At 40.6% G+C, this 25,432-nt stretch overlaps 1 protein-coding gene across 2 annotated transcripts in view; it reads left to right on the top strand.

Annotated features, from left to right (window-relative positions):
• Window positions 1–25,432, top strand: part of odad2 (outer dynein arm docking complex subunit 2) — a 384,917-nt gene that overhangs the window by 95,863 nt on the left and 263,622 nt on the right. For both annotated transcript variants that reach the window (XM_043690488.2, XM_043690489.2), the window contains exon 8: window positions 21,805–22,022. In XM_043690488.2, coding sequence (XP_043546423.2) covers window positions 21,805–22,022 — 218 coding nt within the window. The remainder of the gene's footprint in view (window positions 1–21,804; window positions 22,023–25,432) is intronic.

The following is a 25,432-nucleotide window of genomic DNA, read 5'->3' as shown; positions in this document are numbered from 1 at the left end:
CCACCAGTCTATAGTTCCCTGGCTTGTCTTTACTGCCCTTCTTAAACAGTGGCACCACGTTTGCCAACCTCCAGTCTCCCGGCACCTCACTTGTGACCATTGATGATACAAATATCTCAGCAAGAGGCCCAGCAATCACTTCTGTAGCTTCTCACAGAGTTCTCGGGTACACTTGATCAGGTCCTGGGGATTTATCCACCTTTAACCGTTTCAAGACATCCAGCACTTCCTCCTCTGTAATCTGGGCATTTTGCAAGATGTCACCATCTATTTCCCTACAGTCTTTTTCTTCCATATCCTTTTCCACAGTAAATACTGATGCAAAATATCTTTGTAAATCTTCTCTGAACCCTTTCATGTTTAATAACATCTTTCTTATAGCAGATGAAATATAGTGCAGACCAACTGCTGAAAAGGTACAATGAGCAAGAACAAGAATTGACAATAATGAAAGCTTTACTGATGCACCAAACATTTACACTGAAATTGATGCAAACAGAAATGGGACAGGCACTCCATGAGGGTCATCTAATTATCGTAATCTGCAGAGTAAGACCACAACAATCAGATATTTTGAAAGACATACAGGATTACACTTCATTATGCTAAATATCTACCATACATAGCCTAGTTCCTATAAAACCAATGATTTCTTCAAGGTTTCTAGGAAGGCCATTGGAAAGGATAGCAATGATTTGTTCAATTTCAGAATTAATATGTATTTAATCTTAGTCGCTTATCATCCATGATGGGCTTAAGTTGCGAGACTTAATTTAACCACAGCAAACTCACTGAAGAGGAACTTTGCAATACGCAGTTTTATGGAAGATCCAGCATTGGACAATGAACCTCAGTTGTTCACTTCGGAGTGAGACAACAATGAGGTAATAATGCTGTATTTCATCTTCAGTAGGAAGATAGTTGCCAGTGGAATTGTCAATGGGGAGGATTTCATAAACAGGTGGATCAGTTTTCCTATACAACCTTGAGACATCTCATCATCATAAGAAATTAAAATAATTGAATTGAAATAACTTAGAGAACAGCCACAGAGAAAAGCTGCAGCTCAAGATACGAGGGTCAACCATAAAGTCAGGGTAGAACATCTGGTTCAAGGGCAGAAAGTCAGAATCCACAGTCATCAGTGAAACAGATGAACTGAAACTTTGTATTGTTAGTACACATGAAGAGACATTCAGGAGAAACAGGAAAACATTGTTCTTACTTGAGCCAAGAAGTGAGACCAAGTATGAGTATCATGGGATGTAGTGCAACTATACCAGTCACAGTGCAGTACCACGTAGTATTGATTTCAAATGAACCAGATTAGAATGAGAGGCCAGTGTTCCAAATCATTTTCAACCTCTGAGATTCTGACTTTAGGGCTATGGGGGTCAGTGGATAGCAACTGGTGATAACAGTGATAATAATGAAGTAATAATTATTACTAATAACATATAAACAAGTAAAAGTAAACTACAGGAATAATATACACCAAATAGAGAGAAACTTGGGGGAGATGTGATATATAAGATTCACATAAATCATTGTTAAAAATCACACAACACCAGGTTATAGTCCAACAGGTTTAATTGGAAGCACACTTTTTTTATTTCAAAAATATACTTTATTCATAAAATAATTTGATGGTCTGTACAGTTGATCGTGCCATACATATGTAAACATTTACATACAGAGATCAGAATTTATCATTTTTATATACAGGTCTGTACATTTTTCAATCATATGTCCATATATTTAGCTGAGGCATCAGCAGAGCCCAAATGACTGCGTGGGCCCCCTGTTCTTCTTAGGCAGGCAGATGTTACATGGTGGTCTTTCCCCACCGCACCTTGGCGGCAGCTGCCCCAAGCTTCAGCGCATCCCTCAACACATAGTCCTGGACCTTGGAATGTGCCAGTCTGCAACACTCAGTCGGGGTCAACTCCTTCAGCTGGAAGATCAACAGGTTTCGGACTGCCCAGAGAACGTCTTTCACCGAGTTGATGATCCTCCAGGCACAGTTGATGTTCGTCTTGGTGTGCGTCCCAGGGAACAGACTGTAGAGCACGCAGTCCCGCGTCACAGTGCTGCTCGGGACGAACCTCGACAAACACCACTGCATTCCTCTCCAGACTTCTTCTGCATAGGCACATTCCAGAAGGAGGTGTGTGACAGCCTCGTCCCCCCCGCATCCACTTCGAGGGCAGCAAGCGGCGCGGCTGAGAGTCCGGGGGTGCATAAAGGATCTCACAGGCAGAGCCCTTCTCACCACTAGCCAAGCCATGTCTTGGTGCTTGTTGGAAAGTTTTGGCGATGAGGCATTCTGCTAAATGACTTTGACAGTCTGCTCAGGTAACCGCTTGATAGGATCCGCCCTCTCCTTTTCCCGAAGGATCTCGAGGACACTACGTGCTGACCACTTCCTGATGGACTTGTGGTCAAAGGTGTTTTTCTAATTGGTAGCACACTAGCTTTCGGAGCGACGCTCTTTCATCAGGTGATAGTGGAGGGCTCGATCGTAACACAGAATTTATAGCAAAAATTTACAGTGTGATGTAACTGAAATTATACATTGAAAAATTACATGAAATTAAGTGTGTGGCTTACATTGGGTTGAAGAATACTTTGTCTTCCCATTCGCAACCCCTGCCCCCCCACCACAAAAACACTTCTTTAAAAGAGAAGATCCATTTGCCTGCTTCAGCACCCTCCTTCACTGTTGCCATCTACTGCACAACTAAGCTTGCCTGATCAGTGCCCTCCCTCACAGTCACCACCAGCTGCTGGAAGTTCAGATTATTTTCTTTCTGCTATAGAAAGTTATTATGACACCGTTAATTAGTTAAATTATTTTAGTTTCAATGTTAATATTGTCTGAATATTTAAATTAAAGGAGATTAACAATTTATAGTTTTAGCTTCCTAGTTTGCTGTTTGTGGAATTGGATGCATGTCCTGCTGGCGGACATAACTGTTTCTGAATGCCTGGAAATCCCGTTACTTGTGACCAGATTCCAGCGATTGTTCAGAAAGATGAAGTGCACATCATAGAGAGGACCAAATTTTAATGGACTCTTTTTTTTCAGGTCAGCAGCAAATGCCATTGTTTTGCCACTGACTGGAAAATCCAGCCCATGATTTTTCAGTGTAATGTTGTTTAATTCAACTAAAACAGAACATCAATACTATGGAAATGATAGTGTGTCCTTCAATGTTGTTCATTTTACGACCTTATTCTTAGGTACAATTATAATTTTTAGAAGTGAAGTTTGTCAAGTTATATGACTGAATTTAAAAGAGTTATGATATTAGAAAACAGATTTCTATGAATTTTTTCAGTTCTTTGAATGCAGTTGCGAATACTCGCCTAGAAATGTGCTGGATCAATTAGTTTTAATAATATTTTACTTGTAATATTTTCATCAAAACTAGAGACAAACCTAATTACGCTTGATTGTCCTATTCAATATGTTTTGTAAATAAAATTATAACTTGGGATTGTGTAAGATTTAGGACTATGACATACCAACCTATGCAAATTAGCATGCTATTTTTCATTGTTTTATGTGTTGCAGAGAAGTCATTTAAGCCTCAACTCATTGCTTTGAGGAGGGAAATTCTGTTTTACAAGTGGATTCTGTATTCACATTACTGAATAACATGTCTGAAGATAGATCTCAAATATTCTCTGTTGCTGATGCTCAGTTACTGATCTTCAATCCCAACAGGATAAGATTTTTAAAATGTAGAATCTTATTTCTGTGAAACAGTTATTATTTATTTGGCTAGAATGATATAGCTCAAGAGTTGATTCTGCGGATTTCTCTGTGCGAATACTAAATCTTTTTAAGAGTCTAGAAAATCAGCAGCATGTCTGAACTTACTGAATATTTGCATTTTGGCATTTTTAGATTTACCTTCTGACTATTGAGAACAAGAAAATGTATGTAAATCTTTAATATGTAAAACTATTCACAGAATTTAAGAATTTCTGTTTCCACATTAGAAAGAAAATAATCTGAAATGAAAATATGGCACATAAAACTTGTGCATTTATGGTGTTGTCCAGTTATGATGTATTTCTATTTAAAGGTAGAACTAATTTTGTTGTATATTATTGCATTAACTAAATTGATTACTCATGATTAAACTTTAATATTTTGGCATTGTCAGAAGGAATACGTTTAGGGTGATGAAAACTATTGCTCATTATACTTTCTCCTCTCTCCCACCATCAAATGCTAGATGCTGCAGCTATAAGTGAACCATAGCCTTTGTTCATCTGAACTTAGTTGTTAACGCTACAATTCTTTAGTCAGACATATGGGCCATTGTATAATGTTGCGTATTACCAGACTGTTCCAAAGTAGAAATTAAAACATAGCTGTATTATTTTTGTTATGTTCTCTTTATTCAGTGCCCTTATACTATTCATTGGCAAACTAGTGAAACAAGCTGTACAGTTTGGAAGAGATATTTTTCTATGCAGACATTTCGTAATATCAGTTTTTTGTTTTGCATGGATATTAGAATGCTCCACCTAGTGGCCTGGCTGAGAAATATAAAACTTGTCATGCCAGTCTGTAGAATCCACCTTCTCAAAGGCTACATTTAACTAAGAGTATCAGGAATGTTTGTTTTTCCACATATGAGTTCTAGTATTGGAGATCAGTTAGTTAACCTAATTCATACTTTACTCTCTGTGGTCTAAACTACATTGTGCTTGAAAATGATAGTGTCCTGTTAATGTGGTTAACAGAGGTCAAATTCACATACTGAATTGTGTTGAATCTGATGAATTCATTAAATTGTTTTTCATCTTTACAAGCTCAACAGAATATTGAGATATGAATTGAATATTTATGCTATAAATTGTTACTCTCTAGTACACAAGACATGTCATATGCTTTTTTTTAAAAAAAAAATAGTTCTTATGCAGCTGCCAAGAAAAATTCTGAAAGACTTTTGCACAGGCAGTCAAATGATATAAAAAAGGATTGGTGGTCAGCAGACAGATTGCAATATAGACATCAGATTTATATGCTTTTAAATCAACTATCACTTCAATGTAGAAGTTGTCCTCCATAAAAGCTAATGCTTATGCTAAAAATATCAATCCATTATAATTTTGCAGTAACAAGTTGTTTCTCCCAGCTTCAATAGAAGTACAGGTAGGGGTATGCAAATATAAAATGGCATGCTTTCTTTTTTCTATGGCCAATAATTTAACTATTTCAGTGAGACCTCAAAATCAGTGGTTTGTTCTGAGTGTCCTTACCCACCAGGATTTCAGTTAATCATTTGATGTGCCCTTGGAAGCATACCAAACATCTCCAGTAGGTTTTATAAAGATAGAGGGTCTAAAACAAAAACTACTACCTGCATCTGCAGGTTCATAGGTATGCGAGTCAGCATGCTTTTGAATCTTTGAATGTACAAATTAAAGGTCTTAATATGACAAATTGTTACAAACAGCAAATTTACCTTTTGCTTTATGAAAGTATAACTTAGTTACATTCATGAAGGGATTAGCAATTTAGGTGATTATCATTTTCCAAATTGAACAGAATTAGAAGTTTCTTTTATAATACCACTGCTATGCTGTTGTTATAAATTGGATTTTTTCATTTGTAATTTAGAATGAAATTATCGATAGTATTGTAATGCTTACATGACAGTGATGGAGGAGAAAGTGAGGTCTGCAGATGCTGGAGATCAGAGATGGAAATGTGTTGCTGGAAAAGCGCAGCAGGTCAGGCAGCATCGTGAATAGTTTTAACACAAGTAATGGTGGTGTCTCTGTGGTAATATTTTTCACCTTTGTATTGTTGAAAAAAAGGAAAAAGTTAGAGCACTTTGTTTTCTTGTACCAAAGAGCAAATCCTTTCAAAATAGTAGTGAAATAACTCCGCAGAGATCGATATGCCATCACCAAGTCTTATTTGCATGTGGAAATTCCTTGACTTGGCATAGCCTTGTCAGAGTCAGCATCAGAATGTCAGTATCTTTGACATTTTTCTTTTTATCTGTCAGCCAGGGCTCCCTGATTGGACCAGATTAATAGCCCCAACCAGGGAACTCATATTATATAAGGCCCAGCTGGCTGACCTTGTTACAGTCACTACATTCCTCACCCTCTGAGTCCGAGGACATAGGTCAGTTCCTTTTCTTGGGAAGCCTCATCATCAAATGCCACCCCTTCTATCTGCCACGGGAATTTACTGCTGCTATACTAACTGCTGTGTACATATTGCCATAAGCAAAGGTTGAAGAAGCTCTGGATGTGCTGTACTCCACCGCTAACACTCTGGAGATGGAACACCCAGAGTCCCTGTTTATTGTGACTGGCGATTTCAATCAAGGCAATCGAAGGAAGATGTTGCCCAAGTACCACCAGAACATTACCTGCCCCACCAGGGACCCGAACATTTTACACCACAGTGAAAGATGCCTACCGCTCCATCCCCCGCCCTCATTTCGGGAACTCCAACCACAATGCTGTGCTTCTCCCAGCTTACAGGCAAAAGCTCAAGCAGGAGAGCCCTTCGCAGATACATGTCCAGTGCTGGTTGGAGGAGGCAGAGGATCAACTCTGGTGCTGTCTGGAATCGGCTGATTGGGCCATTTTCACTACCACCATCAAAGACTTTATCAGCAAGTGTGTGGAAGACTGCATACCGAGGAAGTCAACCCGGGTGTTCCCCAACAGGAAACCCTGGATGAATCAGGACATACAGAACCTGCTAAAACCCAGGCATGAGGCCTTATATAAGGAATCCAAGTATGACCTTTGCAGAGCCATTAAGGCAGCCAAGGAACAAAACCGATGCAAACTTGAGAGCCAGACGAACACCTGACGACTATGGCAAGGATTGAATGACATCACTAGTTCTAAGAAGAGACAGTGCCAAATAGCAGACAATGACGTATTCTTCTGCGATCGTGTTAATGCCTTCTACGCTCGCTTTGAGCAGAATGTCGGCGGAGAGATAACACCTATTCCGACAAGTCCTGATGAACCTATCCCAACAGTCACTGCATCAGACGTCAGCTCAGTTTTCCTTTGTGTGAATCCAAGGAAAGCAATGGGATCAGACGGAATACCAGGTCATGCACTCAAAGCATGCGCAGATCAACTGGCAGAGGTTTACTTGGATATCTTCAACCTCTCCCTGCAGCAGGCCACTGGCACACACACACTGGCACTCCTATGCACACACATACACTCGGACACACGTACACACAAGACACACACCACCTCCCACCGCCCCCCACACATCCTCCAAGGTCCAGGAAGACGAAATCCATCAAATCTCGAAAGATTTTGGTATCTGGTGCTCAGAAAATTAGGTTCCTAACAACAGAAAATGCTGTAGGTCTAAAAGCTGGCAAAAGAGTTACTTGTTGCTTTTCATCTGCCCCAATGCCATTTGCCCTGATAAAATAAAGCATTCTTTTCACGTCCTGGGCCAGATCTTTGACAGCAGAGTCGAATGAGTCAAGTTTCTCAAATAATGGAATGATGCAAGAAATGCTAACCCCAACTCAAAGACGATTATTATGAGCAAATTTCTTCAGGAGTGTACTTTCTCGCGACCACTGAAATACCACCACAGAAGCTGGTTCCCTGTCACCAAGTCATCCTTTGTTTACACATGGTCAGTCTTTGATTCTGGCACAGCCTTGTCAGAGTCAGCACCACAGTGTCAGTATCTCTGACACTTTTCTGTTTATCTGTCAGCTATGGCTGCCTGATTGGACCAGATTAACAGCCCAATCAGGGAACTCATTCTATGAGTTCTAGCTGGTTGACTTCATTACAATCCCTACAACTGGTTCCGTCTATCTACATGTTTTTGAATTGTAGATTAAAAATGGTGCATGCATTTCAATTTTGGAGCATGTTTGTTGCTTTTGGATGTACATTTTTTATATATGAAAGAGATTTACAACAAAAATATGTGAATCCATGAAACAGAACAATTGGATCATTGCTGAAATGATTGGCAGCAATGTTACTTTAGTAGCATTTTTCTCTTTCTTGGGAGAGCACTTTATATAATGGTTTAACTTCTATAAAAATACTATGGTGTCTGATGGCAGCAAAAAAACAGGTAGCGAGTACAATCCTCTTCATTTTTCTAAAATAAGCATGCTACTATATGTTTGCTTCCAAATATAAGCATTTGTCCCAATATGTATTTCTCTTTCATACTATAATTCTAACACTGGAAGATGATTACCTTTTTAAGAGTAAGTTTGATGTATTCTAGATGACAGCCACAGAAGACAAAAAGTCTTTAATTTTTTAGAATCTTCAGTTTCTAAATTTTGTACATAAGCATATATTAACTGTTGTTTTAATAAACCAAAACACATGTAGCAAGAAGTATGAGAGTTTCTGAAAATGGGTTTGAGGTTCTGTGATTAACACGTGATACCCAGCAGGCTAATTTCATTTTCCATGATTGCTGAATGCAGTCCTGCTAACTGTGCTCTCCATTGATTGCATGGGGCTACACTCCCAGCCCCCGAATAATGTGAACATTGGCAAGTCAGTTGAGAAAATAATGTAAGATAGTGTAACAACCTTGATTGTTGTTAAGTCTTTCATCTTTTAGAATGGGTTTCGTCTTTTAGTACTGCTCCTCGGCTGCTGCCTGAACTGCAGTGCTCTTCCAGCACCACTAATCCAGAGTTTGGTTTCCAGTATCTGCAGTAATTGTTTTTACCTAACAATCAAAGTTTGATAAATATATCATTTTACTTGTATGACACTGTCATCTTTTTCTATCAATTCTGTGTCTTATGGTCCAACTGCACAATCACCTGAAGAAGGAGGTGCTCCGAAAGCTAGTGCTTCCAAATAAATCTGTTGAACTATAACATGGTGTGTGATTTTTAACTTTGTCCGTCCCAGTCCAACACCGGTTCCTCCACATTAAACTAATTAAGGTAGAGAGACCACAACTAGTTATCAAGGCGATAGTGTCAAAAGGACAATAAGGAAGATTTTACAAATACAGAACAGAATGGTGGGGTTACATGTAATGTGACATGAACCCAAGATCACGGTTGAGGCCATCTTCATGGGTGTGGAACTTGGCTATTAGTTTCTGCTCAGCGATTCTATGTTGCTGTCTATCTCAAATGTCCTTGACTGTTGAAATCTTGTCTGACAGGGGGGAATCATTCCTGTCTGGCAATTGATGCGTTGTGTCCATTCATCCATTGTTGTAGCATCTGCATGGTCTCACCAATATACCATGCTTCAGTGCATCCTTGCCTGCAGCATATGACAACATTGGCTGAGTCGCATGAATATCTGCTGGTGTATGTAGTGGGTGGTGTTCCCACATTTGATGTTAGTATCCATGTCGATGATCTGCCATGTCTTGCAGAGGTTGCCTTGGCAGGGTTGTGTGATGTTGTGCTCAATGTTCTGAAGGCTGGGTAGTTTTCTGCAAATGATGGTCTGTTCAAGGTTTGGCAGTTGTTTGAAGGTAGGAAGTGGAAGCGTAGGGATGCTCTTGGTGAGATGTTCATTGTCATCAATGAGATGTTGAAGGCTGTGAAGGACATGATATAGCTTCTCTGGTCTGGGGAAGTACTGGACAATGAAGGGTCGTCTATTAGTTGTGTCCTATGTCTCCATTCTGAGGAGGTCTTGTGGGTTTTCACCATGGCATGTCAGAACTGGCGATTGGCGAGTTGAGCATCATATCCCGTTCTTATGAGGGTGCCTTTCAACATCTTTACATGTCCATCACATTCCTCCTCATCTGAGCAGATCCTATGTAAATTCAGGGTTCGTCCATAGAGGATGGCTTTTTTAGTCTGTTTCGGTTGGAAGTTAGAGAAGTGCAGCATTGTGGACTTGTGGTAGAGTGAGATACTGAGATGTCTATCTTTGATGAAGATGTGTATGTCTAAGAATGAGACTGATTCTGAAGAGTAGTCCATGGTAAGTCTGATGGTATGTTGAAACTTGTTGATATCGTTGTGCAATCATTTCAGTAATTCCTCACCATGAGTACAAAGAAAGAAAATGTCATTAATGTATCTGGTGTATAGCATTGGCTGGAGGTCCTGTGCAGCAAAGAAGTCTTGTTCTAACTTATGCATGAAAGTGTTGGTGTGTTGGGGTGCAAATTTGGTCTCCATGGCTGTTCCATGTGTCTGGATAAAGAGCTGATTGTCAAAGGTGAAGATATTATGGTTGAGGATGAAGTACATGAGTTGTAGGATGACGTCTGGAAATTGGCAGTTGTTGGTATTGAGTCCCATGGCAATGATGCTGTTATTGTGTGGGATGCTGGTGTAGAGTGCCGAATGTCCATTTTGATGAGGAATGTTCCTGGTTTGACTGGTCCATGGGGCTGAGTTTCTGTAAGAAGTCTGTAATGTCACGACAGAAACTAGGGGTTGTATGTAAAATGAGTTTCAAGATGCCTTCGACATAGAGAGGTTCTCAGAAAGAGTCCCATTGCATGATACAATGGAATGTCTAGGAGCTTTGGCTTTGTGCATCTTCATAAGGTAGTGGAAGTCTGCAATGCAAGACATACGATGGGGCAGAACTGCTGCCTCACAGCGCCAGGGACCTAGGTTCAATTCCAGCCTTGGGCAACTGTCTATGGGGAGTTTGCACATTCTCCCCATGTCTGCATGGGTTTCCTCCGGGTGCTCCGGTTTCCTCCCACAGTCCAAAGATTTGCAGGTCAGGTGAATTGGCCATACTAAATTGCCATAATGTTAGGTACATTAGTAAGAGGGAAATGGGCCTGAGTGGGTTACTCTTTGGAGGGTTGGTGTGGACTTGTTGGGCTGAAGGGCCTGTTTACAGACTGTAGGGGATTATATCTAATCTGATCAATACGCAGGATGAGAGTACATAGTATACTCTGAAGGTCTTGATCAGTCTGTAGAGTTGACGGGTGTTTTCTATGGCCACATCGGCAGGTAATTGTCTGTAGTGTTTCTAATTATTCAGTTGTCAGTTGCAGTAGACCATTCTATTCTGCAAAATGCTAGTTCTTCCTTTGTTGCTTTGATGATAATGATGTTGTGATTGGTCTTGAGAGCATGGATGGTGTTGCATTGTGCTTGGGTGATGTTCTGTGCTATCTTGTGAGCATAGCTAATGAATCTGGAGTTAATGCATCTCTCAATGGCTTGAGCATACATGTTAAGCTTAGGGCAGTTGCCTTCTGGATGGGACCAATTCGACTCTTTCTTCTTTGTTCGTTATACTGGGAATCTCTGTCGACTGTTCCAGTTCATTGGATATCTCATTGGCCTCGCTGCTGACATCTTGAGGTTTGTGGAAGAACTCCCGGAGCCTCATTCACTGGATGAATTCCTCTGTGTCTGCCGTGAGACCAAGAGACTCCATTTTGGTAGTGGGGCAGAAATTGAGCCTCAGCTGAGAATTTTGATTGCAACTTATGTAAGATAAATATTGATTTAAACAACATTGTACAGTCAAGACATCATCCCGGTGCCAAAGAAAATAAATGCAGCATGCTTCAATGACTGCCACCTGTTTGATCTGACCTTCATATTTATGAAGTGCTTCAGAGTTTAGTCATAGCTCACATCCACTTTAGTCTTCCAGGCTGCTTGATACTTTGCAATTCGCCCACCATTGCAACAGGTCCACGGCAGATACCAAATCCCTGGCCCAATACTCATCACTGGCACATTTGGATAACAAGGATACCCATGTCAGGCTCCTACTTATTGACTACACCTCTGTCTTCAACATCATAATTCCAACCAAACTAATCTCCAAACTCCTAGATCTCTGCTCTGCCCTCTGTGACTGGATCCTCAAAACTTCCTGACCGACAGACCACAATCAGTGAGAAGGCACCACAGCACCTCCTTAACACTAATGGCCTACAATACTGTGTACTTAGCCCCTTACTATACTCCCTATACACTCATAACGGTCTGGCCAAATTTTATCCTAACTCCATTTACAAGTTCGCTGACGACATGACCATTGTAGGCCAGATCTCAAGCAATGATGAGACAGAATACAGGAAAGAGTGCTTGGTGCCATGATGTAAATTTAACGATCTCTCCCTCAATGTCAGCAAAGTGAAAGAGCTGGTCATTTACTTTAAGAAGGGAAAAAGTGAGGTCTGCAGATGCTGGAGATCAGAGCTGAAAATGTGTTGCTGGAAAAGCGCAGCAGGTCAGGCAGCATCCAGGGAACAGGAGAATCGATGAGAATGAAGAAGGGCTTATGCCCGAAACATCGATTCTCCTGTTCCCTGGATGCTGCCTGACCTGCTGTGCTTTTCCAGCAACACATTTTCAGCATTTATTTTAAGAAGCAAGGTGAAGGGCACACCCCTGTCTATATTAATTGGTGGAGATGATCAAGAGCATCAAGTTCCGATGATCATCAACAATCTGTCCTGATCCACAATGTTGATGCAATGGTCAAGAAAGCACAACAATACCTTTACCTCCTTCAGGAGGTGAAGGAAATTCAGCATGTCCATAAAGACTCTTAACAATTTTTATAGAAAGCATTCTATCCAGATGCTTCATGGCTTGGTATGGCAGCTGCTCTGCATAGACTGTAAGAAACTGCAGAGAGTTGTGAACACTCAAGCCAACCTTTCATCTATTGACTCCATCTGGACTTCACTCTGCCTCAGGAAGGCAACCAATGTAATCAAAGACCCCTCTCACCCTGGTTATAATCTTTTCCAACCTCTTCCATTGGGTGGAAGATATGAAAGCTTAAGCACATATATCAACAGATTCAAGAACAGTTTCTTCTCCGCTGATATTAGACTTCTGAATTTACTTCTCAAATTTTAAATTTAATGTTGAACTCACTGTATATGCACCTTCTCTGCAGCTGTAGTATGGTATTCTTCACTCTGTTCTATTTGCCCTAATGCACTTTGCATGGTGTGATCTGCCTATACTGCAGTGTACCGAGATACACATGACAATAATGAGTCCAATCAGAATTAAAACTGGTAACCTCGTAATAATGGTGGCTTATATTTGATCTTACCTTAATGCTCTCAATTTTTCCAATACTTCAGAAAGATGATATTTAAAATGTAAAATTGTTCCAGCTGCAAAAGTATAGATAAGAAAAGTATTTTTGCTATCAATTGAATTGGACAAATTAATATTAATCTTGTATTTCCATGATTACTTATGTGAATATTGACTAAGAAATCTAGGATCGGTTGATTTTTTTTTTTACTTTCTCTGCTTCGTTTCAGGAATAACAAATTATTACGCCTTCTCGTTACCGCTCCCTTAAGTTAAAAATCACACAACACCAGGTTATAGTCTAGCAGGTTTATTTGGAAACACTAGCTTTTGGAGCACTGCTCCTTTTATCAAGTGCGTTGTGAAGCATAAGATCGTGGTACACAGAATTAATAGCAAAACTTTACAGTTTGATGAAATTATATATTGAAAAAGACCTGGATTGTTTGTTAAGTCTCTCATCTTTTAAAATGGGCATGTTGGTTTCAGTTCTTTCAGTTCTTTCCAGGGCTTTCTTAAAATTACATTCTCAAGTAAACTTTAACAGTAGGCACCGTGTTGGTCCAGATAATGCATTGAATGTGTGAGGTGACCTGTGTGAGACTATCTGTGTCCCAATATTCAGACTGATTCTAATCTGAAAAAGGGATTTACAGAATCTTACATAGATTTAAGCCACTTTTGAGCAAAGTAAAATGTAACTCTGCAAGTACAAATTCACCCCACAAACTTATGGGGGTGTGTGTGCAGAGGGGAGTATAAGCGTCTGTGAGAGAGTGTGTGTATGCGTATGAGTGTAAGGGGCATAAATCTGTGAGAGGGTGCTTGTGTGAGTGTGGGAATTTATGTGTGAGCGTATGAGAGAGTGTATGCATGAGTGTATGGGTCTGTAGGACTGTGTGTGTGTGTGTGTGTGTGTGTTGTGTGTGTGTGTGTGTGTGTGTGTGTGGTGCAGTGGGGTCACCTGCAGTGTGACATGAACCCAAGGTCTTACATGCAGACTTGCTGTAAGGCAGAGGTTATAGCAGATCATAAGACTCTTCCCTTCCTCTATTTTACCTTGAAATAAGAAAAGGTTTAAAATGTAATAAGTTAATAAAACCTCATGTTCATAACACCAATGTGCTCAGAAATTAAAAATGCAGCTCATGGATTAGAATGCTTCCTCTTGTTTTAAATCCAACTGTGTTTTCCCTCAGTATGCAAGTTAAATTCAAGTAATATAACTGAAAATAAAGTTTCAACCATTTCCTAAGTGGTCTAAATAATGGTACATAAAAGTGAGTTTCCTCATGTTGTTTCTTTTGCAAATCACTTTAAATCAGTGCCATGTGGTTTGGACTCTTCTCCCAATAGGAACAATTCCTCCCTACGTATTCTGTTGGGACAATTTATGTTTTTGAACATCTCTATTAAATGTCTCAGTTTTCTCTTTGAAGGGAAGTGTGGTACTGTCATGACCCATTGAACTCAATCAGTGGTAGAGAAACTATTGGAGAAAATAATGAAGGAGAAAATTAATCTCTATTCAGAGAAGTAAGGTTTGATCAAGAATAGTCAGCATAGCTTTGTCAGAGGAAAGTCATGCCTAACCAAGATTGGTTGAATGTTTCCAGGAGGTGACAAAGTGTGTAGTTGATGATAGCGCAATTGATGTAGTTTATATGATTTCACCAAGGCCTTTGACAAGGTTTAACATGAAAAATTATTAAATAAGATAAAAGCTCATGAGATCCTGGGTAATTTAGCAGGTTGGATTCAAAATTGGCTCAGTGGCAGGAGACAAATGATTATTGTAGAAGGCTGTTGTGTGACTGGAATCCAATATGCAGTGTCAGACCATAGGCATCAGTATTGAGTGCCTTATTGTTTGTAATATTCATAGAACATAGAATGTTACAACACAGTACAGGCTGTACGGCCATCCTGTGGAACCAATCTGTAGCCTATCTACCCTACACTATTCCATTTTCATCCATATGTTTATCCAATGACTATTTAAATGGCCTTAAAGTTGGCGAGTTTACTACTGTTGCAGGCAGGGAATTCCATGTCCCGACTCTGAGTAAAGAAACTACCTCTGACATATGTCCTATATCTATCATCCCTCAATTTAAAGCTATGTACCCTTGTGCTAACCATCACCGTCCAAGGAAAAAGGTGCTCACTATCCACCCTATCTAACCCACTTATTATCTCTATATGTCTCTATTATATCACCTCTCAACCTTCTTAAGTCCCTCAGCCTTTCCTCACAAGATCTTCCCTCCATACCAGGCAACATCCAAGTAAATTTCCTCTGAACCCTTTTCAAAGCTTCCATGTCCTTCGTATAATGTGGCGACCAGAACTATACACAATACTCCAAATGTGGCCGCACTAGAGTTTTGTACAGCTGCAACAGGATCTCATGGCTCTGAAACACGATCACTTTACCAATAAAAGCTAACACACTATATGCATTCTTGGTGAAAGTGAGGACTGCAGATGCTGGAGATTAGAGTCTGGATTAGAGTGGTGCTGGAAAAGCACAGCAGGTCAGGCAGTGTCCGAAGAGCAGGAAAATCGACATTTCAGGCAAAAGCCCTTCATCAGGAATGAAGGGTTTTTGCCTGAAATGTCGATTTTCCTGCTCCTTGGATGCTGCCTGATCTGCTGTGCTTTTCCAGCACCACTCTAATCCAGACCCATATGCCTTCTTAACAACCCTATCAACCTGGGTGGCAGCTTTCAGGGATCTGTGCACATGGACACCAAAATCTCTCTGCTCATCTACACTGGCAAGAATCTTACCATTAGCCCAGTACTGTTTATTCCTGTTGCTGCTTCCAAAGCAATATTCATGAATGGTGCAGGAGAGAATTTGTGGCAGTGCTTGGTGGTGGTAATGATAAATAATTTTCCAGATGATACAAAGATTGGCTGGGTGGTTAACAGTGAGGAGGAAGTTGTTAGGTTGTAGGAGGATATAAATGGATTGGTCAAATGGCCAGATTAGTGGCATATGAAATTTAACCCTGATAAATGTGAGGTGCTGCACTTTGGAAGAAGGAACAAGACATGAGGAGAAAGTGAGGTCTGCAGATGTTGGAGATCAGAGTTGAAAATGTGTTGCTGGAAAAGCGCAGCAGGTCAGGCAGCATCCAGGGAACAGGAGAATCGACGTTTCGGGCATTAGCCCTTCTTCAGGAATGAGGAAAGTTGGTCCTGCTGGACCAACTTTCCTCATTCCTGAAGAAGGGCTAATGCCCGAAACGTCGATTCTCCTGTTCCCTGGATGCTGCCGGAACAAGACATGAGACTACTCAATGCATGGCAGGACACTAGGAAACTCAGAGGAACAGAGGGATCTTGGAGTACTTGCCCATTGATCCCTGAAGATGGTTGGACAGGTTAAGAGGTTGGTCAAGAAGGAAGCTTGTCTTTATAGGTCATGATATAGATTATATGAATAGTCTTGTTGGAGCTGTCCAGAATTTTGATTAGACCACAGCTGGAGTACTATGTGCAGTTCTGGTCACCACACTATAGGAAGGATGTGATTGCACTGGAGGGAGTGCAAATGTGATTCACCAAGATGTTGTTTGGGATGGAGTATTTCAGCTATGAAGCTCGTCTGGATAAGCTTGGATCATTATCTTTGGACATGAAAGAGGTTTATAAGATTGAGGTGGATGGAGAGGATGACTAGAAAGCAGCTGTTCCCCTTAGTGAAAGGGTAAATAATGAGGGAACATAATTTTAAAGTGAATGGCACGTGCTTTAGAGGAAATTACTGGAAAATGTCTTTCACCCCAATGGTGTTGGGGGTCTGGAATGCAGTGTCTGAGAGTGTAGTTGAGATGAGAAACTTCATGACCTTTAAAAAAAGTACTTGGAGGAGCACTTGAAGTATTATAACATTCAATTATGGGCCAAGTGTGGAAAAGTGAGACTAGTGTAGATAGCAGTATATTTTTTGGCAATACAGACTTGATGTGCCAAAGGGCTTCTTCTGTATTGATTGAATGATTCTATGATTTTACTGGGTAGTGCACTGGAAATCAAGACCTGTTATTCCTGGGGTAATTCACAAATGTGAAAATATTTAAGCAAACTATCCAACGTTTGCCATTTATCTGACTGCTGAAGCTAGGTTAAAAGAAAACCTAAATCTCTACTTTATAAGAAAGTTTATTTATTGATAACATTGTTTTTAACTAATGGCAGAAAAATAAACCTCAATTGCTAAATTATCAAGCTCTAAAATTTAACCTCACTCCTTTTAAAACAAATTCCTGCAGATATAAAGATGAGACAAGGCACAAATAATATCGGTTGTGGACACAGTTTCTCAATCTTTTATTTGCCAGTTGAAGATTTTTCCTCTCAGTGTCCCTGACAGTGTTTTCTCTCTCTTTTTCTTCCCAAAAAGAGAATTTGTGGTGGGGAAGGGGTTTGCTATCTGCTGAGGATTTTCTGTTACTATTTCACAGAAGTGGGAGAGAGAGAGATGCTTTCTCCTTCACATGCTGGATGTTTCTGCTAAATTGTTAAAACAGAAAGCTGTAGCCATGTGCCAGGAATCAGTGAAGTTTTTACTATGCTGATTACTCCTGAACATATACTGTCATGATTGAAAACCAATCAGAAATCTGTCACTCGGCAAAACTGTCCCGAACACACACCTATGGAAGTGAGGAGTTTATCCCCCTCCTCCACTGCCTGAAGTAAGGTAACTTGTAGATGCAACACAAAATGAATGCTGATAACTTATTTTTAAAAAGTACAACAGTCTCTTCATTAAAAGCAATATCTTTACCCATTTTTAAGTCAATAATCCAAAAGAAAAATGGTCTTCATGGTGCCAGAATTGAACCCAGTGGGCAGAATCACTTAACCCATGCCATTTAGAAACCTATGTCAAGAAATATGGCAGAATCAGGCCAGAAGTAAAGTGAGACATATCTCAGCATCAGGACCTGATTGCTACATCTTTTAACTAAATTCCAGGCATCTAGATCGGATTCTCACCAGGGAGTGGTGAGTTTCTAACAAATAAAAATTATTGCATAACAACTACCATATGAAATGCACATCTTGTCTAGATAATATGAAGCTTCCCATTGTATCACCTGTGATGAATGAATTCAATGTTGAGAATTCTGAACATGTAAATCAGGTTGAATAACTGATGACGAGTTACTGGTTGTGAAGAGGCTCTATGTTGCTCACTATACAACAGCATCTAGGGCATAATCCATGGGCATTAATTGTCTCACCTTTCATCCACAGACATTTGCCAAGCCATTAAGTTCTACATTTTTATTTGCTTTTGGATACTTGGGAAGCACAGTCTTACATTGCAAGGCACACCAGCAACTAACAATGAAATGCTGATGCAATGACACTTTGCACACAGGGACACGCACCCACCTCATGATTGGACCAGGCTACATTTCAGGGCTGCTTACTTGTTTTCTTAGTGCTCATTCAGTTAGTGCCTACCTTCATGCTTGAGGCAACTGTGCCTTGCCTTGCTTTGCCTTGCAATGGCTATTAGAGCAGTCACACAAACTTGCATTGCTTGTCAGCAATTCTCAGTAATGGCAGCATACATTTTGGTGTACAGCAATGTGCTATGTCTATCTCACACCTATACAATATATTAGCAGTTTACATGATAAATAGACTGCAGGTGCAACAAGCAAACAGCTATCTCTCAAAGTCCTAGTAGCCCTTGTAGAAGTTCATGGATACACCTGTCACTCAGGGGTCCTAACATAGTGACAAACTTAAGTACCAATTCATGGGACTGGCTGTAAGGTCAGATGTCCTCTAGGGGGTTCTTGGCCAGAAGTTCTGTTCTTCTTGCAATATAGGGAATTGGTCATGGACAGTTCTATGGCTCCATGGTAGCCATTCCAGGGTGGAAGGGGAGCTTAGCTAAATGTACAGGCATAATTCAGGGTTACTTTTTGTCTGGAGCTGTCTGGTTAGTTCACTCATTGGCATAAACCCTGGTCAGTTTGTCGGGCATGGTTAGCTTATATGCCAGAGCCTGCTTGGGTAAGGTGGGTAGTTGCAGGTTCATGTTAATCATTTGGTAGGAACCTAAAGAGGTTAAAGGTCTATTGGGATTCATGGGAAGGGCTATCAAGTAAGAAATTTGATTGTTCTTGACATGAAGAGGTAGAAGCTAAAAACTACTGACCAAAAAGTGCTTCCTGTCACCTTCCATCATATTGAAAATCAAATCTTGCAATGGGAAAGAACGTTTGTATAGCTGCAACATACCTGGAGTGAGTGGGACAGACGTCTTGTCCTGTGATGGAAAGGACTGCAAAACCCAATAATGTAAGGCACTTTAGAGGACAAAAATACAAGAGGCAGACCCATGCACTATACAGGAAACAGACCTGTGGGGTTCCTAATCCCTGGCAATCCTAATGCATTGATTCCCTGTGCATTGTGTCCCCTGTCCCACACATTGCTGACCACTTCATTCACATCACCACTTCTGCACAATGAGGCCAGGAAAAGAATAACAATGTTTGACTATATGGGCTAATAGTGCCAGCAGAACCCATTGTTCTATTTGATACACTTTATTCATTGTGTTTCCAAATGCTATAGTGGGTTCTGAGCACTGTCATAGATTCATGATACGTCCTGTATGGTCGTGCAGTTAATTAACATGCTGGCATAGTTACAGTTATGGTTACATTTTGACTCAAACACACAAATGTATTACAAAACCCAGAAGATTTATGTAAATTTGATACTTTATGTAAAGTGTACTGTTATTTCCTCCCACTAGTTCTCAGTGTTGTCCCGGGTTCTGCAACTGAGTTGGAGGTAGCCTGCTTGGCAGTAGAGCCCATTGCCCTCAGCGGTTTGGTCAGGCAACTCCAGGGGCATTTGTGTCTAGATGGCCTAGTCATGGTGAGTGTGTAACCAGTGAAAGGTGGACCCTTCTTGGCTTGAACTTTCAAGACTGGAAGGGAGGTAGGCAATGTGGAGGTGGAGTTCCCAGCAACATCTGGGGTGTCTTGAGGGGCCTGACTGTTGTTTCTTCTCTGGGTGGATGCCTTCTGGCATCACGCTGTCTCCTTGTGAGGAAGGAGAACCTTGACCGCCCCCCTGTTCCCATGCCTTTAGTCATGAGGATCAGTGGCTGGAGCACTGGTGCGCAAACTAATATGCCTCTCTAGCAGACCTATGATTGCTATGCCTAGCTCTCTATGGCAGCCTGTCTATGAAGGCAGCCATATAATGCCATTGAGGCATCTGGGTCCCCGTGGCATGGCTGCACATCAAAAATGTCTATGCTATGAAGGCAATTGCCTCCCATATACCTATCTGACACTTCTGTTCCTACCTTTGCATGTGGACAAAGTCACTGATTGTCAACATCACAGGATCTTCTCCTGCCTGGAGTTGAGCTGATGCCAGCAGTCCTCCTGAGTTCCAATAGCCTTGTGCATTTCTTCTTCAGCCTGCTGGGGAACTGTCACAGAAATGTCTCACTAGCTTGTCTTCCCAAACTTTCTCAATGTAAGTTTCCCAACAAGGTATCAGTATCTAAACTTGTGTGGTGGTGGAAGGATGCAGCTCTGCTGTTTCTTTCTTTTGAGGCCTCACAATTACCTTCCTCGGAGATCAGGAAGGTAAAACAAACTATTCCTCTGCTAGTACTGTGGACATCCTGCTGGTACTTGCAAGATACAAGGGAGAAAAGACATTCCGGCAATGTTTAGAAGTGGTGTGCAATGTCTGACATAGACAGTAGATTTAATTTTAGAGTTGCACTGGAGTGAAGAATGGTACTTATTTGTTGGGACATGGATGTCTTGGCAGACAGGTCTTCTCTTGTAAGAGACAGGATTCTCTCCTTGTAGTTAATCAGGAGCCTGATGTCGGGCATCCCTCCACTCATCTGGGCACTGTCCAGCCTATTGTAGAATGCTAGTTCTCAACAGGGTGAACAGTGAGCTTTTAAATATGGTGCACACATTAGGGATGCTGGTTTTTCAGAGCATGTCTTATGAATGTCAAATTCTTCTGGAATGGCATATCATAGGTTGGCACTGGAATTGGAAAAGAAGTGATTTATTGGTGGGATAGGTAGTTAATGAGGTAGGTAGTATGAGGCAATTTGGTGAGTGACATCACTGGGTCTCACAGCAAGAAACCCTCAAAGAAATTCAATAAAACTGACAATTAGTTAGAAATTGTGAGATTTAGCTCAATACTTAAGTTCAAGCCAAACAATGAAATGCATATGTAAAATGTGTCCAGTGTAAGACTTATTTGATTCTACAAAGAACTTCAGGTGTTTTGTTCATGGGATGCAGTTATCACCAGCTAGTCCAGCATTTATTGCCCTTTCCTAATTGTGTGGAGAAGGTAACGGTAAACTGCCTTCTTGAACTACTGCAGTCCTTTGGATTAAAGGCCAGCCATGGCGCTGTTGAGAAGGTAGTCCCAGGAGTTTCAACCAGATACTATGTAGCAATGATTCCATTATTCCAAGTTAAGATCGTACATGGCTTGCAGGGACACTCGCAGGTGGTGATGTCATTTGCATTTGCTGCCCTTGCTTTTGAAGTGGTAGAGATTGCAGATTTGGAGTATGATATCTCAGTAGCCTTCATGTATTACTCCAGCGCACTTTATAAATGGTGCATTTAAATATTTGCTTAATGTTAGAATTGTCATTATATAAATGTAAATTACTGTTGTATTATCAGGAATTTCCTTTCAACCTCATAATTTTTCAAATTCTTTTTAGAATTTTGTACTGCAAAAAAAATCCACACCTACTCGAAAGACCCAGAAAGCAGAAGTACCTACTAATGAGGAACTTGACCAGACTGAAAAGTTTAGTGAATATCAGGACAAGAATAAGTTTGAAAGAAAGAAACCACCACCAAAACCTAAGACAAGGGATATAAAAAAAGAAGAAACTTCTTTTGTACATAAGGCTCTAGAGTCATCCCATCGATTATCGTAAGTGACTGATGTTGAAATGTTATGAATTGTAACCTGAAGTGATACATATCTTAGCATAAAAGTGACAAAAAAATTTAAGTTTTATAATGCATTATGATCCGTACAGGGAACTGTAAACCAAGCAACCAAATTTACCACCTGGTGCTAGGACTGAATATGTGTAGTTGTTGGGATTAAAAAGTCTAAATTTTATTTTGTACAAATCTAATTTACCTTGTACATTGAACTGAAATATACAGTTTAGAGGTGGTATCTACTAGCCTTAAGCAGGGTTCTTTCAAGGGTTCCAGTGAAAGAGCAACTTATTTACAACCAGCTGAGAGTGGATCTTCATTTTATAACTCAGGCAGGCATTTTGCATTAGAACAGATAAAACCAGTCAAATTAGTGCTGATTGGATGCTGGATTTAAGTGCTTCAGGGTGTGAAGGAGAGGAAGGGAAAGAGGTGTTTGATTGCTTTTACCTAAACCTTTTTCAGCCACCAGGAATTGATTTCCTCCTCTGCTACAGGAGAAGATGCTGGTTAATTGGTAAGCTTCTGTTTCCCTAAACTTCAAAATATTATAGCAGCTAGTGGTAAGGTAATATAAAATTTAAAAAAAACAAAACTAAAAATTAAATTAAATACAATAAGTAGTTTGTTAGAACATACTGAAGACCACTAGACAGGTGATGTGTCACAGCTATAGGTGTGGGAGTTCATGGATATCAGTATGGTCTAGAGCAAAAATGTCAGCAAAGGTTTTGAGCAGCTTTGGATTAGAATTTATGAGGCTGAGGCTGAACTAGACCTTGTGACATAAAGGGAGGGAGAAAATTATCTGGATTCTTTGTACCAGGAAGAAACCATACCTCTTATGATTGGATTGTCTGATTTGGTCAGTATTTAGGGACAGAAGACTGTGAGTGTAAGTGAAACAGGTAAAGGGAGATAGAGGGCAGGCATACAGGAGCCTCAGTCTTTGCATAAAGGCAAAATACTGTGGACGCTGGAAATATGAGACAGAGAATGCCAGAACAAAAACAAAAGTTGTTGGAAAAGCTCAGAAGCTCTGGCAGCATCTGTGGAGAGTGAAACAGAGTTAATTATTTGAGTCCAGTATGACTCTTCTTTAGTCTTTGCAGTTGTCCAACAGGTTTGAGGATTTTTCAACATCTCTGGATGAGAGTGAGGGCTGCAAGATGAATGAATTAGGAAGCTGCTCAAGATGTGCAAGTAAGCAGAAATTTAGTGGCAGTAGGGGATGGTACAGTGAAGGAGATTGACATTAGATTAGATTAGATTACTTACAGTGTGGAAACAGGCCCTTCGGCCCAACAAGTCCACACCGACCCGCCGAAGCGCAACCCACCCATACCCCTACCTATACCCCTTTAACCTAACACTACGGGCAATTTAGCATGGCCAATTCACCTGATCCGCACATCTTTGGACTGTGGGAGGAAACCGGAGCACCCGGAGGAAACCCACGCAGACACGGGGAGAACGTGCAAACTCCACACAGTCAGTCGCCTGAGTCGGGAATTGAACCCGGGTCTACAGGCGCTGTGAGGCAGCAGTGCTAACCACTGGGCCACCGTGCCGCCCACAAGATCTCTGCAGCAGAGTGACAGTCCAAATGGTTGTGTTATCTGTCTGGTACCAACATTTTGGACATCTTCTTGGGATTGGAGAGGAACTTGCAGTGGGAGAGCAAGAATCCAATCGTTGTGGTCCATGTAGGTACCAACAACATCGATAATTAAGGAGGTTTCACATTGCCAGTATGCAGAGGTAGATACCAAATTAAGAAACAGAAACTCATAGGTCAAAATCTCTGCATTATAATCTGAGCCACTTGCAATTGACATGAGACAAATCAGAGTAGAGATGTGAATGCATGGTTCAAAATCTGGTGTGGGAAAGATGGGTTTCCATTTGTGGGATATTGCCACCCACACTTGGGAAGCTAGTATCTGTACAGATGGAATAATTTCTACTTGATCTGTACTGGGTCTGGTATTCTCGGCAACTGCATAACTAGGGAAGTAGAAAGGATTTTAGATGGAATAGAGGGGGCACGATATCAACTTTGGGAGTATGTGGTCAATCAAACAGTAGAGTTAGGGCCAAAGACAAAAGTATTATTACCAAAATTATAAATAGACTGGAACAGGAAGGAGTAGAGAGTATGCATCTTAAATGTAAACAAATAAGACTAGAACTTACAAAGAGAGGAAAAGGATAATAACTAAAGATTCTGTATTTGATGCATGTAGCAACCAAAGAAAATAGATGAACTGACAGCAAAAATAGGAAGTAGTAATTATGATCTGATAACCATTACAGAGACATCATTGCAGGATGACATGGATTAAGACTTGAATATTGTAGAGTCCCATATGTTTATGAATGACAGGAACGTAGAAGTAGGTGGAGGGATGGTAATGTTAGTTAATGATGGTATTAGCATTATAGATGGTTGAGCTAAGTTCTGGAAACTAAGATATGGAAATAGTTTAGACAGAAATGAGAAGTGATAAAGACGAGACATCCCTTGTGGGAGTGGTGAACAGACTCTAACAGTAACCAGATAGTAAAGTGGGGTATAAAGGAAGAAATAATGAGTGGTTGTCAGAAAGATAAACATGGGAGACTTTAATCTATAGATCAACTGGAAAAGCCAGGCGGACAAGGGAGCCTAGCCTAGGAGCAAATTGAATATTTTCAGGATAGTTTCTTTGTATAGTATGTTTTGAATTGTGATAACAGCCTACAGAATGGTGGACGTGATCTATATTGTCTTCAGTTCGATAAGGTTCCACCTGGGAGACTGCTTAGCAAGGTTAGATCACATGGAACACAGGGAGAACTAGCCATTTGGATATGGAACTGGCTTGAAGGTAGAACACAGATGGTGGTGGTGGAGGGTTGTTTTGCAGATTGGAGGCCTGTGACCACAGGATCGGCACTGGGTCCACTACTTTTCATCATCTACATAAATGATTTGGATGTGAACATCGGAGGTACAGTTAGTAAATTTGCAGATGACACCAAAATTGGAGGTGTAGTGAACAGCGAAGAAGATTACCTCAGATTACAATGGGATCCTGATCAGAAGGGCCAATGGGCTGAGAAGTGGCAGATGGAGTTTAATTTAGATAAATGTGAGGTGCTGCATTTTGGGAAAGCAAATCTTAGCAGGACTTATACATTTAATGGTAAGTTCCTCAGGAATGTTGCTGAACCAAGAGACCTTGGAGTGCAGGTTCATAGCTCTATGAAAGTAAAGTCATAGGTAGATAAGATAGTGAAGAAGGTGTATGCTTTTCTTTATTGGTCAGAGCATTGAGTATAGGAATTGGGAGGTCATCTTGCGGCTGTACAGGATATTGGTTCAGCCACTTTTGGAATATTGCGTATAAT

The sequence above is a fragment of the Chiloscyllium plagiosum genome, unplaced genomic scaffold, assembly GCF_037043375.1.
Source record: "Chiloscyllium plagiosum isolate Xiang-an unplaced genomic scaffold, Cpla_swu_hap1 HiC_scaffold_5, whole genome shotgun sequence".
NCBI classification, from domain to species: domain Eukaryota; kingdom Metazoa; phylum Chordata; class Chondrichthyes; order Orectolobiformes; family Hemiscylliidae; genus Chiloscyllium; species Chiloscyllium plagiosum.
Note: the sequence above shows the minus strand (reverse complement) of the source record. Positions and strands in the feature narration are given on the sequence as shown.